Source organism: Polypterus senegalus, chromosome 1 (assembly GCF_016835505.1).
Source record: "Polypterus senegalus isolate Bchr_013 chromosome 1, ASM1683550v1, whole genome shotgun sequence".
In the NCBI taxonomy this organism is placed as follows: Eukaryota; Metazoa; Chordata; class Cladistia; order Polypteriformes; family Polypteridae; genus Polypterus; species Polypterus senegalus.
In genome coordinates this window covers 313,430,202-313,449,293 of record NC_053154.1, presented here as the reverse complement: position 1 = coordinate 313,449,293, position 19,092 = coordinate 313,430,202, and the positions used below count along the sequence as shown (strand labels likewise).

The window sequence follows — 19,092 nt, the reverse complement described above, 5'->3', positions numbered from 1 at the left end:
AGCGGATAGCTGCTTCGAGCTCCTGTCTCTGTCTGGGAGATAGCTGTTCACGAAATTAAGGGCACTTACTTCCAAGAGAGAGCAGGGCTGTCCGGAGGAGGGATCGGGATCCCTCGCCTTCCACGGTTTCAGCAGGTTTACATGATATATTCGCTCAGCTGGTCGGCGATTGGGCTGTTTCACCAAATAGTCGACCAATCCCTTCCTCTCCTTAATTTCAGAGGGGCCTAGCCAATGTGCGAGCAGTTTAGAGTGTGAAGTAGGAACCAATACCATGACGCGATCCCCGGTTGGAACTCCCGGAGAGTCGTACACGGTCATACAGGCGGCCTGTGCTGATTGTGCCTCCTCGATATGACTTTTAGTATAGGTCTTATTACATCAAATCTATCGCAACTGGGCGATATACTCCAAAATGTTAGTGGAGGGCTGTGCCTCCCCTTCCCAGCCCTCTTTTAAAATATCTAATAAGCCCCGGGGCTGTCTTCCGTATAGTAATTCAAAGGGAGAGAACCCGTAGAGGCTTGAGGGACTTCCGTAGGCAAAGAGGACAAGGGGAGGAGTGGGTCCCAATTCCTCCCATCCTTGCTGACTACCTTACGTAGCATTTGCTTGAGAGTTTGATTGAATCTCTCCACTAGCCCATCGGTTTGAGGATGATACACCGAGGTTTTAAATGCTTTATTTTCAGTAACTTGGCAGTCTCCTTGAACGCTTCCGAGGTGAAAGGCGTTCCTTGGTCCGTCAGGACTTCTAGGAATGCCCACGCTGAAAAGACTCCTACTAGTTCCCGTGCAATATTTTTAGTGGTAGCCGGCGCAATGGAACGGCTTCAGGGAATCGGGTTGCATAATCCACGAGGACGAGTATATATTTATATCCTCGGCTGAGGGCTCCAGGGTCCTACTATATCCACCCCAATCCTGTCAAAGGAACGCCAATAAGGGAAGGGGAATCAGAGGAGCACGGTCCTTCCTAGGAATTTGCCGCAGTTGACACTCCGGCAGGAAATGCAAAAGCGCGAACCTCCTCATTAATCCCCGGCCAAAAAAAACGGAGCTTAATGCGCTCTAATGTTTTATCGGAGCCGAGATGGCCTCCAAGAAGGTGAGAGTGGGCTAACTCGCAAACCTGCCGCCGGTAGGTCCGCGGGACTAGCAACAACTTCCGGACCTTCCCCTCATGTTCAGCAACCCGATACAATAATTCATTATCCATGACAAAGTGAGGTCCCTGTGGCATGGGCAAATGCGTGCGTTGGCCGTTAACGAGAACCACTGCATTCTTTATGTGCTTCAGAGAGTCGTCATTCCACTGTTGCGGTAGAACAAAACGGCGAGCAACGACAGACACGTTACTGCCGGAATCAAACAGCGCTGTTACCCTATGTCCATTAATAATAAGCTCTCCCGTATGTTTATCCGCCAGGGGATTGCTAAGGGCACACAAACAACCCCGCCATTGTCCCCTACGGTCCGCCTTGTTCCCCGACAGGTCGCAAGCCAGGCGGCCCGGCGACTTCGGAACAGGCTCTGGATTGCGTGGAGGGGACTGCTTCAGTGGGACATAACTCCCGGGTAGTCCACAAAGCAGCTGTTCTGCCCTCCCAGGTTTCACAGCCGGCCTTGGTGTTTTTAGGAGCTGTAGTAGCTCGTCCATTGAATGAAATTCGCCCCAGGCCGGCTGGGCAAAGTCCTGGGGTAGGTGTTGTACCAGCAAAAAACAGGCCACTTGCTGTACTATTTGTAAGGGGCTTAATTCAAATGGCCGTAGCCACTGCCCCACCTGCTGCCAGAGAGCCATAGCCTGCTCTGACAACCCTTTACTGGGGTTAAACTCCCAGTTTAATATTTCTTTTACCTGCTGGCCTGGGGATAACCCATCATTAACAGGGACCTTGGTCCCGATGGGCGGCTCGGCTTTCCTGCCCAGGAAAGCATACTGAGCTACTCGTGTGTGTTCCCCAGAGGCCAGCCCACGCCTGTGGGTCCCCTCTACTTTCTCCACGAGATGGGTTGTTAGCCCCGGGTTATGCTCGTGGAGCAGAGCCTGCACCGCGTCCTTCCTGACCCCCGGCGCACTCCCTGCCCAAACTCGGCCCGGTACTCACCCACCTGGTTCCTTGTAAGGTCGTGTCCCGGTTCTTCAGGGACACCATCCTGCCGACTACGCCACTGTAATAAGTAGAGACTTGAGGCGTGAAAAGGTTTGGGGCAGCCACCCGTTTAATTCGGTTTCCTGGCTGCAAACGTACTTGGGACATCATAGTCAAGTTTACACAACAGAGTCCAAAACAGAACTGCCTGCCTAAGCAAGGCAGTGAGCTTTATAGCTCAGAGGGCGGAAATGATGTCGTCCTCTGGGCCGAACTGGAAGTGACATCACCCTTGGGGCCGGAACCGGAAGTGACCTCATTCTTGGGGCCGGAACCGGAGGTGGTGTGTCCTTCCTGGAAATGGCGGCTCCTGGTGGGATTTCCCGGGTAAGACCTGCAGAGAACTCAGAAAGAGCGTCAGCGTACCCCGCCCCCCCCTGGGCAGATGTATAAACAGTATTGTCTAAGCCCTTCAGCTGCTTCCCATGCACACGTGTGTGACAAGGTAAAACTAAAAGCCGGCCCGCAGGCCCGGCATGGATTTTTAGAATTTTTAAAATCCTCGACAGGATTCTGGTCTATTATGAAATTTAAATTGTGGACAATTTTTTACCCTCAAGACCCTGAACTGAGTCACTTTGACCCAATGTCTCTACAAATTCATTTTTTCTTACTCTGTTTCATAAGCGAATTGTGAAATTATGTGTGTTTCATTGTTAGGTTTTCTGCATTAAGTGCACTTTTCAGACAATTGCTATTGAATGTTGATGTTAAAGTTGTGCTTGAAAGTTTGTGAACCCTTTAGAATTTTCTATATTTCTTTATAAATATGACCTAAAACACAACCAGATTTTCACTCAAGTCCTAAAAGTAGATAAAGAGAAACCAGTTAAACAAATGAGACAAAAATATTATACTTGGTCATTTATTTATTGAGGAAAATGATCGAATATTACATATTTGTGAGTGGCATTATTATTCATGTTCAATAAAGGCTGGCTGGTTGCGTTGAATTGCGTTGAAGCAATTAAGGCTCCTTGTTTGGCCTGAGTGCGCCCGTACAGTGAGTGTCGAATGCACCGGCACCAACGCCAAGAAAAAAATAGGCATTTTTTGTGCTGCAGCATTAGGCCCAACTTCGTCTTAATCCAGCCCTGGGAATGAGTGCTAAAAATTTGCATGTCCACTTTCAGCGGGTCTTCCATCCGAGTCCTCGCATCCAAACTAAGCACTAGCAGCCGTTGCATTTTCAAACAGCTTTCTCAAAAGACAGAAATTGCTTTAAACACCTCCAGAAATGTTTGATTTTGTGCTGATCAACTTCCTTATTTAAGTCTAATCTGTACTCACAATGAAGGCTGCGAGCAGAGGAGCAAGCAGGAAATGTATTCTTAGCTCAAGAAAAATAGTTCCAACAATCTTTGACAAAATAATTATTTCTAGTTTCGGTTCATTCTCACAAAGATGCCTCATAAACCCAGAAGGTATGTGTTTTGTCTTGGTAGAGTAATATATTACTCTTTCCCTTTTTGTATTATTAATATGTAGCCTTTGTCAGAATGCCTCAAATCTCCCAGACTTACCACTGCTTATAATTCATTGTCCCATATAACCTCCATCTCCCCACCTTCCCTTCTACATGTATAACCTCATTCAATTAGGTGTAGTAAAAGACAAGCAGGAGTTAAGTTACAATTTAAACAATGTATTATTGATAATATTCATAAATAATAACAATAAGCAAAGTACAAGTGAACACGGGCCACCATACAGCCTGATAAATGGTGATGTGTAGTTTCAGGTAGCACACAGACTTGTTAGTTACTTAAAATGTCTCTAGTTAAATCATCATTTTTGGTCAGCTTTCTTTAGAACGGGCCACATGCCTGTCTCAATATGGCTGCCAAGCTGTGCTCTTTATTGTGTTGTCCTTTTCAGTTCATGATGTGTGATGGTCTTTCATCAATTTGGTAAGAGAGAGAGAGTGAGGTAAAGCAAGCAAATGTATAGGTTTTCTGTCCAACCCCTACAGCCAATAGGGCATCATGGTACTTAAAGGTTTTTGATACAAGCCAATTCCAAACAGACCAATGAGGGAAATAGAACACCTTCACACATGCCCTCCAAACCAGGTGTTAAGGTAAAGCTTGGCAGTTAGGCAGCCTGGCTTTCCTATGGGGGTTCAGGGACTTCAGAGAAACATTTACCAAACTAGTTTGAGGCACTTCCCTCAACTCTGTCATAAAATTCACTTTCCTGACTTAGTTGTTGGGTACATGAATGCTTCTCACTAATGTAACACTAATATTACATTTGCTTTGCCTAAGTTACAAATAAAGACATACAAAATATTTATCAACTTGTATGCAACATTTCACATTACAACAGTTTGTTTTCTTAAATTAAAACCTATGGGCCCCGGCACCCTTTAGCCCTATTTTAAGCTTCAAGAACAGACAGAGTATTTTTAAAATTATATTATAAAAGTTGATTGGGAAGAAACAACTTCTAGTTAAAAAATACAAAAAACGTATCCTTTAAGGAGCAATGTTTCTTTCTTTTAGCCCTTCAAAAAGCTTTTAAAATTTTAAAACACCCTTTTATAGATAGATAGATAGATAGATAGATAGATAGATAGATAGATAGATAGATAGATAGATAGATAGATAGATAGATAGATAGATAGATAGATAGATAGATAGATAGATAGATAAAAAACACTATATAATAGATAGATAGATAGACTGCGGTGGGCTGGCACCCTGCCCAGGGTTTGTTTCCTGCCTTGCGCCCTGTGTTGGCTGGGATTGGCTCCAGCTGACCCCGTGACCCTGTAGTTAGGATATAGTGGGTTGGATAATGGATGGATGGATAGATAGATAGAAAAAAAGCAATATTAAATTAAAGAGTGATAAAAACAGTCAATAACTTTGTATAATGTTAACGTTTACCCCCTACCCCCCGGGTGGAATTGAAGAGTCGCATAGTGTGGTGGAGGAACGATCTCCTCAGTCTGTCAGTGGAGCAGGATGGTGACAGCAGTCTGTCTCTGAAGCTGCTCCTCTGTCTGGAGATGATCCTGTTCAGTGGATGCAGTGGATTCTCCATGATTGACAGGAGTCTGCTCAGCGCCGCCTGCCACGGATGTCAAACTGTCCAGCTCCGTGCCTACAATAGAGCCTGCCTTCCTAACAAGTTTGTCCAGGCGTGAGGCGTCCCTCTTCTTTATGCAGCCTTCCCAGCACACCACCCTGTAGAAGAGGGCGCTCGCCACAACCGTCTGATAGAACATCTGCAGCATCTTATTGCAGATATTGCAGGACGCCAGTCTTCTAAGGAAGTATAGTCGGCTCTGTCCTCTCTTGCACAGAGCATCAGTATTGGCAGTCCAGTCCAGTTTATCATCCAGCTGCACTCCCAGGTATTTATAGGTCTGCACCCTCGGCACAGTCGCCTCTGATGATCACGGGGTCCATGAGGGGCCTGGGCCTCCTAAAATCCTCCACCAGTTCCTTGGTTTTGCTTTTAGTGAGTCTCGTGGCAGTGAAATAATAATAATAATAATAATAATAATACATTTTATTTATACAAGGCGCCTTTCTAAGCACTAAAGGACACCAAACAAACAATAAATAAAAAACGCATTATAAACAAAACTTAAAACATCAGAAAATATAAAAATTAAAAACCAAAACAAAGCCACTGTAATCATAGAGAAAAGCCAATTTAAACAGATGGGTTTTAAGTTTACATTTGAAGGTTGAAAATGATTTGATATTTCTGAGCTCAGTAGGTAGTGAGTTCCTGAGCGGGTGAGAGGGACGGTCTGGTGAATGGAGGAAGAGGATCTAAGGTTACGGGAGGGAATGGCAACATGAAGAAGGTCGGACAGATATGGAGGGGCGAGGTTATGAATGGCCTTAAATGTTAACAGCAGAATTTTAAAATCAATTTGAAACTTAATCAGGAGCCAATGAAGCTGCTGCAAGACCGGAGTAATATGGTGAACAGATGAGGTTCGAGTAATGATACAAGCTGCAGAATTCTGGACTAGCTGAAGCTTATGAAGAGATTTATTAGAGAGACCAAAGAGGAGTGAATTGTAGTTGTCCAGAGACGAGAAGTAACAAGACTGTGAACAAGAATGGCAGTGTTATGGAGAGTGAGGGAGAGGCGGATGTGATTTAATATTACGTAGGTGGAAATAAGAAGACCGAGTGTTGTTATTAATGTGAGATTAGAAAGACAGAGTACTGTCGAGGATGACACCCAGACTGTTTACCTGAGGTGATGGAGAAACAACAGAGTTATCAATCACAAGAGAAAGATTATCGGTTTATGATGATTTTGAGCCAATGAGGAGAACCTCAGTTTTGTCACTGTTTAATTTAAGAACATTTTAAGAAAACCAAGATTTAATTTCAGCAATACAGTCAATAAGCAAAGATGGTGGAAAGGAAGAGGTGGGTTTACTAGCAAGGTCATAACAGTGAAAATGAATTTTATATTTACGAAAGATATTGCCAAGGGGAAGAAGGTAAATAATAAAAGGAAGAGGCCTCAGGACAGAGCCCACCTGAAGTAACAGCGGTGGGTTGGGATGTGAAAGTTTTAAGATGAATGAACTGAGTGCGGCCTGAGAGGTAGGATCTGAACCAATCAAGTGGAAAACAGTATATGTCATGTGATGTATGCTTTCTGAGTGGGCAAAACTCCAGAAGCGCTTTTATATACTGGGCACCTATATACATTTTTGTCCAGTATGTGCACTGGTAAAGAAAAAGACTCTGTGGGTCACTCAGTGAGGTAGTTGAGGTTTTGAGCTATCAGTATTTCTGTATTATGTTGTGGTTGTGGATACACTGAAAGCCATAGTGAAGCTTAACTGTTAACTTGTCACACTGTAAATGATGATGCTGCTTATTTAGTTTGAATTTGTTCACTCACACTGACACAAATTCAGTCATGCCAATTTGTTGGGCCTCACATTGCGACGTAATTTGGGATTAATTGATCAGCGTTCTTTTATAGGAACACACATACAGAAAAAGTGCTCAAAGGAAATAAGAATACAAGAGAAAAGGATCCAGAAAAATGATGATTCAATACTTGATTGAAGTTATAAGGGAATATATAGGGTGGTCCAGATCTAATTATGCAATTTCCATTACGCTATAACTTATTAAGTTCATTACATAGAGAATTCACAAAAAATTCTTTTTTGTTGCCGATAGATGGGAGCACCTGCCCTGCATTCCAAAATGGCGGGGAGACGGTTGTCAGTCGAACAATGTATTCACCTTTTCATAATTGCATAATTAGATCTGGACCACCCTAAACAGTAATTAAACATGAACAGAGAGCATAGAAGATGACAAAGAAAAATTTGGGATCAGAATGTTTTGTATTGAAGAATCAAATTATAGAATGTGACTAAAAACAGAAAACAAAAGAGCAGATGACTGTTAAGATAGAGCTACTAAAGAACGCTCAAATAATTAGTCACCTTCCACCGCAGCAGATGGTCCAATCCTTACCGCTGGCTCACAATGCTTTCCTAAATGCCTTTTCTCTTTTTTGTTTAGGCTTTTGGATATTTTGGCCGCCAGGAAAGATCCATCTGGCTTGTCTGGAGATGTGCTGATTGATGGTGTGCTACAACCTACCAACTTCAAGTGTATCTCGGGCTATGTGGTGCAGGTCTGGGCCTAAGAGTTCCAATCCTAACTTTTCTTTTGTTGCTCAGTAGCCAATATAGTGAAGTCGGCCATAGCTCCCCACCTAATATAAACACATGCCTTGTGTGCCCACTATGGTTCACCCGTTAACAGGGTCACAAATATTATTGCCAATGCAATGCCCTGTTGGGGTGAGCTCTTTGCATTTTATACATTCATTAAGTTTTTCAGACACTCTCCAAAAGTTGGTCACACTTAACTGAGCCTGGTATGACCAAATATGTGGAAGAAACAAATGGAATGCCCTATGCAGATGTAAAAGCACGATCCGAGTTCATAGATTTTAAAATACCGGGTGGCGCACGAAAAACCGAACCATCGCTGACTTCAACGTCGACGAACGTTTCTTAGCCCGTACACAAAATGAAAGATATGCAATACAAAAATCCAATTGCATTAGTTTGAAGGAGCCACGTTTAATAAAATGCATGTTTTTCCTTGTCGGCGTCCTTCAATTTTTAGACACAAGTCATTCTGTGTGGCTTCATTCGTAGTGAGTGCAACACACGTTGATAAGACCTGCGCGAAACATTCACTTGTTGTGCCAGTTTATGTGTCGATTTCTTAGGGCTTCTGGCCATCCGTTCCTGAATATCTGCTACGACCGCAGGTATACGAACGGACGGGACTCGATTCTTTTTGCAGTTTGCAATTGACCCAGGCTTACGCCACTTCTTCACCAACTCGTGAATACTGCTGTTTGCTGGTAGGTTTATGTGTTTCCTTAATAGAACTGGTAGACACATACGCCTCCATTATTCCAATCCTCTGCTGCAGAGAATAAATTGTTACAAACTCCACAAAGAGCCATAGCAAGGTTTGGGGCAGCCACACTTATATCTGGTTTCCTGGCTGCAAATTGCAAATAAATGATAGCACAGATGTGCACAATACCGAGTCCAAAACAGAACTGAGGGAATAGGGAAAAGGTGGAGGCTTTTAATGGGGAAGACAGGAAGTGAGGTCAAAGGGGTCGGGTTTATAGACATATATAGGTTGATGCCGCATTCACTGTGTTGCTGTTTCCTGCAGAGGCATTAGCTCTCTTGTAAATGTGTTCTTTTAAAATTGTGACATATTAAATAATTAAACAATATCATAATATACCAGAAAAGGCGATATCCCTCCCATAGTGATTACGGCGATACAAGAATCACATGAGACAAAATATCTTTTAGCTCACATTTACTGACGATTAACACGGTTACAGACGGAGAGGCGCATGCACAGACTTAATCCAGGTGGGAAATCTGGATTAACACAGTCGGCCATTTTCTCGTCACCACGCTGGGAGGTTTTCCTTCGAGCTTTGTCGATTCCGCCTCTAAGGGTCTGGCTGTTGTCCAAGCCTTTATAATGTCTTGCTTCACTTGCTGGTCTTCTCCGTCTCCAAACAAGGGCTGAATTCCTCCCCCACAAAATACAGAAATATCATAGTGCTTACATGCCGATTCTCATTCTCCCAATAAGGAAAGAAGATTTGTGCTGATAGAGGACAGAAATACCCTAACCTGTGTTTAAGCTGACTATACAAGCCTACAGTTGTCTCTGGCTATCTAATCCAATGCTTGGCTAGCAATTCTAACTGCTGAGCCCCTGTGTGCCACAGTTAACATGCACATGTGAATAAAACTCATAACAGTATTGTCCAGATATAGTGACATAAAGAAAAACGTAGTATAACAGTTGCCCAGTCGACACGATACGTCAGTGCGTCCGCCCTATTGCGAGTGGCAAAAGTGCCATTTAAACTAACACAGGTACATGTGGAAACCGGGTTTTCTGATAATAACGTTTAAAACAGTATCGTTTACATACAGATTTTGGCGAATCGTTTAAATGCAATTATTTATATCCATTTATACACTAATAATGGCAATTATTAAATAATAATTATTATTATTAAATAATTCCTCCCGTATAAGTAACATTTCTCGGACTGCCATCTTCCATCTCTAAAACATTTCTAGACTTTTTCCAGTTCTTACGCAACACAGTACTGAAGTATCGGTTAATACCCGAGTCACCTCACGTATAGATTACTGTAATGCTATTCTATCTGGCATCTCACAAAAATGTTTCCATCGCTTACAACTTCTTCAAAATTCTGCTGCCAGGATAATAACCTGCTGTTCTAAATCCACTGAACACATCGCACCGATTCTCTCTCAATGTCACTGGCTCCCTGTTCACTACAGAATACGATACACAATATCGCAGTGAACATTTAAAGCTCCTCCATACCTCGCTGATCTCCTCCAGACTGACACTCCTCTCGCTCACTCAGATCCTCCTCTGCAGCTCGACTTTCTGTACCACACATCAGACTCAGTGCTATGGGAGCTCAAGTCTCTCCTGGTGCTCCTCAACTCGGGAATTCTCTTCCCTCTCGTATCCGTCAGCTCGATTCAATAACACATTTTAAAACGACCCTCAAAACTTATCTTGTCAAACTGGCATACCAGTTGTGAATTTTGCACTGTTACTGCCTGTTATCTTTGTTTGTTTGCTAATTATTGCTTTTTGATTTATCATTCTCTTGTTTTAATTGTACTAATGTTGTTTAATTTTATTGTAAGGTGACCTTGAGTGCTAAGAAAGGCGCCTATTAAATAAAATGTATAATTATTATTATTGGGATAAAAACTTGACCAGTGTCTGAAAGTCAAAATAGTAAGACTGCAACTGTCAGTCTGGTCCTTCTTTTAACAGTGAAATGATCCACTCAATGACAAAAATAAGCAATTTTATTGTAAATTGGCTTAATAATTTCTGAAAACATTTCACTCATTCCTCTCTCAATCTGTTTCTCACACACACACAATGTGGTTATTTAAATATATACAGGATAGGATCTAAAATCCGTGAAACAGAACTATCTTACACAGCTTTTCCCATGTGTTGCCACACTGTAATTTGAGAGTATTCAGTCTGTCAATATGGTGCAGCCTTAGTTTGTGGAAGACAGACACAACTAAAGACATGAGCAGATAATGATGGTTGTCAATTTCAAACTATTTCCTCAATGTGCTCTTTGAGAAACAACACATCATCTGAACCAATCTTATCCTGAACAAACTGATTGATCAAAGATACACTGACAGCTTGCCCTCATGTCGACTGTCGGATAACATGCTCAGCTACTTTGACCACCTTGACTGGACCTTCAGAAGGAATCATCAGACCTCCTTTGTTTTTTAGTGTGAGCGAGTGGTAGCTTTGATCATATGATGCCGGTACAGCACCTGTTACCAAACTAGCACGGCACACGGCACAGGACAGCTTTCCCAAAATCCCGTCTAAGGGCTACCTGACCTCCCACTGCTTCCTGAGGTGGAATACTTTGGGAAAACTTCAAAGTTTGAGAAATGTTAACAGCTAACAACAATCTACATAGTTAGTGACTAAATACGTTTAGCCAAAACATTGTTTGGAGGCTCACTTAAATGCACATAAATGCATAGTTTTGCTAGCTTAGCCTGGTGTAGCTAAAGTTAAGATTATAAAACGGGATTTTCTAATGGCCAAATATAACCAAAACAATTGTTCATCCTTACCTATGAAATGTAATCCCTCATGATCTGGTTTCGAGCGTACAGCGGTTTGTACAAGCCCAAGCAGCACATGCGTGAGGCATCTTTATCCATTACTTTACTCCACAGCAGTGCCACTTGCAATATGGCAGCGGCGTTGACATACGATGCTGCTGGTCATGTGGCGTCTAGTAATTCTATGTCTATGGTCTGGCTCATAAGGGTCTTCAGCCATAGGCTCGAGCCCGGATGCGACATCACAGGGGCCGGAGCCGACAAGGTCTTCCTCCATAGGCTGGGACCCGGAAGTGACGTCAAGAGGGTCAGGTGGAATCTCCCGTGAATGGTCTGCAGGAAAGGGAGAAAAAGAGTCAGTGCACTGTGCCACATCCCGGTCTGATTCAGAATTGCCCTCACTCAAGCCCTTTAGGTGTGACAACACCTTCTGGATCTCTTTCTCGCACATCTGTACTCACTGGCTCACAGCTTCCTTTCTAATGCACAGTTGGGGCTGCTGACCCCGTCGCGACAACGAGGCTCCCACCTGTATAATAGCTTGAGCCAGCCAGTCGGAGACGGTACGGTTTTTCATGCACCACCCTGTAGAAGAGTCAGATGTCCTTCAAGTCCTCAGTACTTTGAAGACTAATAAACCTTTTGAACCTGATGGGGTTTTACCAATTGTATTGAAAGAAATGAAATATGTCATCTATAAACCTTTATTAGGCATATTTGAGTGGTCACTTGAGAAAGGAAAAACATCTTAACACTGAAAAGTTGCAAATGTGAACCCAAACTTCAAGAAGGGAGACAAAATGGATCCTGCTAATTACAGACCACTACATCTTTCTTCTGTGCCATGCAAAATTATGGAAACTATAATAAGAAATAACATAGAAAACTACCTATATGATAATAGCATACTAAATAACAGCCATCATGGACTTATAAGAGGAAGATCCTGACCAGACCAATCTTAACAATCTTTTTTTGCAATAGCTGACAAGAGCAATTCATGCAGCATAATGTACTTAGATTTTCAAAGAGCCTTTGATAAAGTCCCACACTGAAAGCTATTATAAAATTAGAAGCTTTAGGAACCAGAAGTAATCTAAAAATCTGGATCACAGGTTGGCTAGCTGACATTAGACAATAAGTACAGATACGAGGAGATTGGTGTCCTCAGTGGAGCCCCTCAGCAGTTTATCTGTGTGCTGTTACCGTTTCTGATTTATATTAATCACATTGAATCTGATGTCGTTAGTAAATTTGGGAAATTTGCAAATGAACAAAAAAATTAGAGGAATAGCAGGCACTAAGGAGGCTGCAAAAAGAATTTTAAAAGATCTGGACAAGCTTCAGAACTGGGTGAACACTTGCACTTTAAAGTAGAAAAGTGTTATACGTGGGTAAAAGGAACGGCAATCGTAAATTTAAGATGGAAGAATCTGCTCTACAGGAGGCAACCTCTGAAAAGTATTTAGGGGGTTATATTGATGTAACTTTTGTCGTTATCTAAGCTATGCATAGAAGTGATTAAAATGGCAAATAAAATTTTAGGTTATATAGTGGACCCTTGACTTACGAACTCAATTCATTCGCGAGGGCTGGTTGTAACATAAGTTGGTTGTAAGTCAAGACTATTTTTCCCATAAGAAATCATGGAAATACCCATAATGCACTCTGAAACTTCCACAGCAGCAGTTACTTAGATAGATAGATAGATAGATAGATAGATAGATAGATAGATAGATAGATAGATAGATAGATAGATAGATAGATAGATAGATAGATTAAAGGCACTATATAATAGATAGACAGATACTTTATTAATCCCAAGGGGGAAATTCCCATACTCCAGCAGCAGCACACTGATAAAAAACAATATTAAATTAAAGAGTGATAACAATGCAGGTATAACAGACAATAACTTTGTATAATGTTAACGTTTATCCCCCTGGTGGAACCGAAGAGTCGCATAGTGTGGCGGAAGAACGATCTCCTCAGTCTGTCAGTGGAGCAGGATGGTGACAGCAGTCTGTCGTGAAGCTGCTCCTCTGTCTGGAGATGATCCTGTTCAGTGGATGCAGTGGATTCTCCATGATTGACAGGAGCCTGCTCAGCCTGCCGCCTGCCACGGATGTCAAACTGTCCAGCTCTGTGCCTACAATAGAGCCTGCCTTCCTCACCAGTTTGTCCAGTTGTGAAGTGTCCTTCTTCTTTATGTTGCCTCCCCAGCACACCACCGTGTAGCTTATTGCAGATGTTGAAGGACGCCAGCCTTCTAAGGAAGTATAGTCGGCTCTGTCCTCTCTTGTACAGAGCATCAGTATTGGCAGTCCAGTCCAATTTATCATCCAGCTGCACTCCCAGGTATTTATAGGTCTGTACCCTCTGCACAGTCGCCTCTGATGATCACGGGGTCCATGAGGGGCCTGGGCCTCCTAAAATCCACCACCAGCTCCTTGGTTTTGCTGGTGTTCAGCTGTAGGTGGTTTGAGTCGCACCTTTTAACAAAGTCCTTGATTAGGTTCCTATACTCCTACTGCTGCCCACTCCTGATGCAGCCCACGATAGCAGTGTTGTCAGCGAACTTTTGCACATGGCAGGACTCTGAGTCGTATTGGACGTCCGATGTATGTTAGCTGAACAGGACCAGAGAAAGTCCAGTCCCCTTTGGCGCTCCTGTGCTGCTGACCACAATGTCAGACCTGCAGTTCACGAGACGCACATACTGAGGTCTGTCTGTAAGATAGATAGTTAACCTTTTCATAATAAAAAAGGGTTGTATAATGTGCATAATTTACCAAAAAAAACAATAATTTTTCTAATGTACTAACCAAAAAGTTATAAAAAGTACCTAGCCTACCAGGAACAACAATTTCATACTGTACTCACCATTTAATTTGACATCTTTGGGCTGCAGGAAGGGAGGAGGAGGAGAATGAAATGGAAGGTGGCTATTGTTTGGAAGGAGAGCCCCCTTCCATAAGATTTGAGTAAAACCTTTAGCAAAACTAGCTTCCTTATACAAATCTTTTCTTTGTAAAATTGTCGAGATGGTGGATTTCAACATGCTGTACATATTAGCGAGATGGGTCACACGAACGCCACTGTTATATTTCCACACAATTTCCTTCTTCGTTTTGATTGTGATCGCTTTCTTTACCTTCATTGCCTTCTCTTCCTTCCTTAGCTTCTTTTCTAGCTTTTTTGGGGCCATTTTGATAGCAATTATCGAAATAAATTATATAAATCACTGCACCGACCGAAATTACGTCCACAAACACACATATCTGGTATCCGACTGACGCTTAAGAACGCTCTCGGCTGTTTGTTTACAAGTGGATACACGTGACCGCATTCAGGTCGTAACTCAAGACGTTGGTCGTAATTCAAAACAAAAATTTTGGTCGTAAACCAAGTTGTTCGCATGTCAGGCCGGTCGTATATCGAGGGTTGACTGTGTTGTTAAAACTGTTGAATATAATTCAGGTGACGTTATACTCAGACTATTTAACACTTTAGCGCAGCGGTTCTCAGCGTGTGGGACGGGCCCCACTAGGGGGGGAGCGAAGTAACAAAAAGGGGGGCACGAAGATGTGAAAAAAAAAAAAAATATGAAAAAAATATCTATTGAAACCAAAACAAATTAACTTAAACTACATTCTGATAGTAGAAAAATAAATATAGAGTTAGATAAATGTCGATAAAAGTTAAGTAGGTATAATAAAATATGCATCTACATTTCAGAAAAATGTTAGGGGGGCCACGATTAAAACTGTTATGAAAACTCAGGTTCGCAAATACTTAAAGGTTGAGAAACGCTGCATTAGTGAGACTGCATCTGGAGTATCTGTGCTGGTCACCACACATAAAAAAAAGACATAGTGACCTTTGAAGTTGTGCAGAGGAGAGCACCCAGGTGCACACAAGGATTTAATAGGCCATGATGTGCTCTGACAGACTCCTAAAATGAATCCTGTTTATTCTGTGCAGAGGAGACTGTGTGGAGACCTCATCCACTTTTCCAAAATTCTCAAATGCATTGATAATGCAGATCCAGCAGAATTCATAGAAACTAAATTGTGAATCACCTACTTGAGGACACCAGTGGAAATTAAGTGGAAGTGCATTTAGGACTGAAGCCAGAAAGTACCTAATCAAGCAAATTGCTGTGGGAATCTAGGAGTAGCAATGTAGCTGAACTAGAAACTTTGACAACTTTGAAGAAGTATCTAGTCTATTGGGACAGTTTAGCAATTGGCTATACAAATATGCTTGGTGGACTGAATGTTCTCCTCTTGTTTGTCAGATTTCTTATGTTCTAAGCAACCGTCTCGAGTTAAATTTCTACATGTGGCCCAGAGTTGCTGGGATAGGCCTTCACTTCTCAAGATGTTTCATTGGACTAATCGGGCTAACGTCATGGATGAATGGGTTGGTTCAGCGCTCTAGGGCAGAGTAGTGGCTCTCAGGCTAAAAGATCTGAGCTGGTAACTTGAAGGTTGTCGGTTGGAATCCTGGCAGTGACAGAAGGAATGCTAGTCTTTTGGGCCCTTGAGCAAAGTCCTTCACCTACAATTTCTCCAGGGGCACTGTACAAATAGTTGACCCTGCATTCAGATCCCAACAACGCTCTGAAGAGTAAGTTGGGGTATGTGAAAAATGACACATTTCTAATACAATAAAGTGCATATGGCGAATAAAGGATTAAAAATCACTAAAAAAATCACTAAGAAACATAGTGGTGCAGTGTATCTGTTTCACAGGTCCTGAGTTCCAAGTATTTACTGCTTTTATTATTCCATTTAGATTTTCTTTTTTAAATCCCAAAATGTGCTTGTGAGGCTGATTGGTGACTCTAAACCAAGAGTTCACAAACTTTTTTCGGCCGCAGACCCCTTTACCAAAAACTTTGAAAACCGTCGACCCCCTAGTCATTTACTTTACCTACTCAATTTATAAAATTTATAAAAAAATATTAAACCCGGCGGCACGGTGGCGCAGTGGTAGCGCTGCTGCCTCGCAGTTAGGAGACCCGGGTTCAGTACTGTACTGGGAGCCAAAAAAGAAGATTATTATCAAAATGACAGCCGAGTCTTAAAGAGACAAATGGCCACATTGTTCCCCCTTTCAAGAACATATCACAAGTGAATATTACTAAAACCCATGTCATTGTTGGGCGGCATGGTGGCGCTGCTGCCTTGCAGCTAGGAGACCCGGGTTCACTTCCCTGCGTGGAGTTTGCATGTTCTGCGTGGGTTTCCTCCCACAATCCAAAGACATGCAGGTTAGGTGGATTGGCGATTCTAAATTGGCCATAGTGTGTGCTGGGTGTGTTTGTGTGTGTCCTGCGGTGGGTTGGCACCCTGCCCAGGATTGGTTCCTGCCTTGTGCCCTGTGTTGGCTGGGATTGGCTCCAGCAGACCCCCGTGACCCTGTATTCGGATTCAGCGGGTTAGAAAATGGATGGATGGATGATATTAAACCCCAAGGTTCCATTTTAGGGCCAATCCTCCTTTCATTGTACATGCTTCCATTGGGGTCTGTTTTTAGAAAGCATAAAATCGCCTTCCACTGCTTTGCTGATGATCTTCAAATCTATCTATCTATTCCATCAAATAGTCACCCAGCTATTCAGACCTTGTTGAACTGTCTCCGAGATGTTCAAACATGGATGGAGATAAACTTTCTCAGTCTGAACAAAAGCAAAATTGAAATTATTGCTTTTGGAAAGTCCAATGTCCTCAGTGGGTATGACAGTGTTATTGGATCTCTGGCATCTTTTTCTCTGCCAGAAATCTGGGGGTAATTTTTGACTCTGCTTTTAAGTTGGATAAACAGATCAGCAGTTGTAAGGTCCAGCTTCTTTCAACTTAGACTACTTAGTAAAGTCAAGCACTACATTCCCCATGAACAGTTTGAGACAGTAATACATGCTTTCGTTACATCACGCCTTGACTACTGTAACTCATTATACATAGGTCTCAGTCAGGCACAAATTCAGAGGCTGCAAGCCGTTCAAAATGCAGCGGCCCGCCTTCTGACAGGGAAGAAAAAGCGTGACCATATAACACCTATACTGGCCTCTCTTCACTGGCTTCCCGTACATTTCAGGATCCAGTTTAAAATATTACTGCTTGTTTTTAAAAGCTTAAATAACTTGGCATCTGTTTACTTGTCGGAGCTTCTTGTTCCGTATTCTTCTGTCAGAACCTTAATATCCTCTGATCTTCAGTTACTCCATATCCCCAGAATAAAGCTTAAAACCAGAGGAGGCAGAGCATTTCCAGTAATAGCCCCCAGTTTGTGGAACAGCCTCCCCTTGCAGTTGAGAGCGGTCCAGAATCTTAATCATTTTAAAACCCTGCTTAAGACACATCTGTTTTCATGTGCATTTAATTCTTCTTGATTTTATGAAGTTGGTTTTATTTTATTTATTATTATTATTATTATTATTATTATTTTGATTTTATTGATTGGTTTAGTATAGTAGTGTGCAATGTATATTGAGTATATATACGCTGTGTAAGTACCTGCTAACCTTTTTGTTTTTTTTAGTTGTACAGCACTTTGGTCAATGAAAGTTGTTTAAAGGTGCTTGATAGATAAATAAATACATATTTCACTAGATATCAAACTTTTCATTTTAATCACTTGTAATTAATGATTGAAAAAGATAAAAGGACTACGCAATATGGCATTATCTTCTGCAACATTTAATATCGAAACCTGCACTAACGAAAATTAAAGCAAAAAAATACACATTTTTTTTTTACATTTTTGACATTTATGAAATAAATATGTAAATTCAAAATGAGTACAAATCGTCCAAGCTGTACTGTCTGCATTTCTTTTTTGGTTCAGTCATATTATTATCTGAAGAAATAAAAACTTTTATTTAAGATTTTTGTTCAAACTCGAATAAATTAACTCGAATGCATGTCCTCTGATTTTCTTTTTCGTAGTACTGCTCCTCAATAAATAATTATATTCAAAGTTCAAATCACAAATAAGTTCATGTCACATCAGACGAACCAATTTATAGTGTTTTATGAAAGCTCAACCGTACAAGACTGATAGATTCTGCTAATATCGAACATCCGTCGTCTCGTCCCACCGCGAGCAACTGCGGACATGCAACGGTTTTTCGTGTCCGCACTTGCTTTGATACGTTCGATAAGACAATGCACAGACATGTGTTTTCATGCATTCTGAAAATTTGTGACTCTTTTAATGACACATTTTACCTTTTCATTCGCAAGTTTGGTATGTAATGTATTTTTATCAAAAAAGTGTTTTTTTTTTTTATTATTTTGCTTCATAATTAGGTACCTATTGGAATCATAGATATTTTGAAGCAACAAACAAATAGCAGTAGTAAGGGGGTCTATTTTTACTGTCGTCGACCCCCAATTTTTTTTATTGAAACTATCAACCCCTAGAAAGTTCAAATCAATCCCAGAGGGTCGATATCGACCATTTTGGGAACTCTTGCTCTTAATGAACCATAATGGACTGCAGTCAATCCAAGGTTGGTACAGGCTGAATCCCTCATGTCATTGAGACGGTGACCGGAAAGAAGCGCACAGGAAATATCCACACAGAAAAAAGCGCACGGGAAATAACTGCACGTGAATAAATGCGCACATGGAAAAATGCACATACTCTACGACAAAGGCGTATATGCAAAGAAGAAAAAAAAAAGTATATTATACATCGC

General features: G+C 41.8%; 1 protein-coding gene across 1 annotated transcript in view; it reads left to right on the top strand.

Moving 5' to 3' along the window:
* The window catches only part of LOC120516581 (broad substrate specificity ATP-binding cassette transporter ABCG2-like), a 113,130-nt gene that overhangs the window by 13,178 nt on the left and 80,860 nt on the right, over positions 1-19,092 (top strand). The window contains exon 3 of the mRNA XM_039738389.1: positions 7,681-7,795. Within this exon, the coding sequence (XP_039594323.1) occupies positions 7,681-7,795 (115 nt within the window). The remainder of the gene's footprint in view (positions 1-7,680; positions 7,796-19,092) is intronic.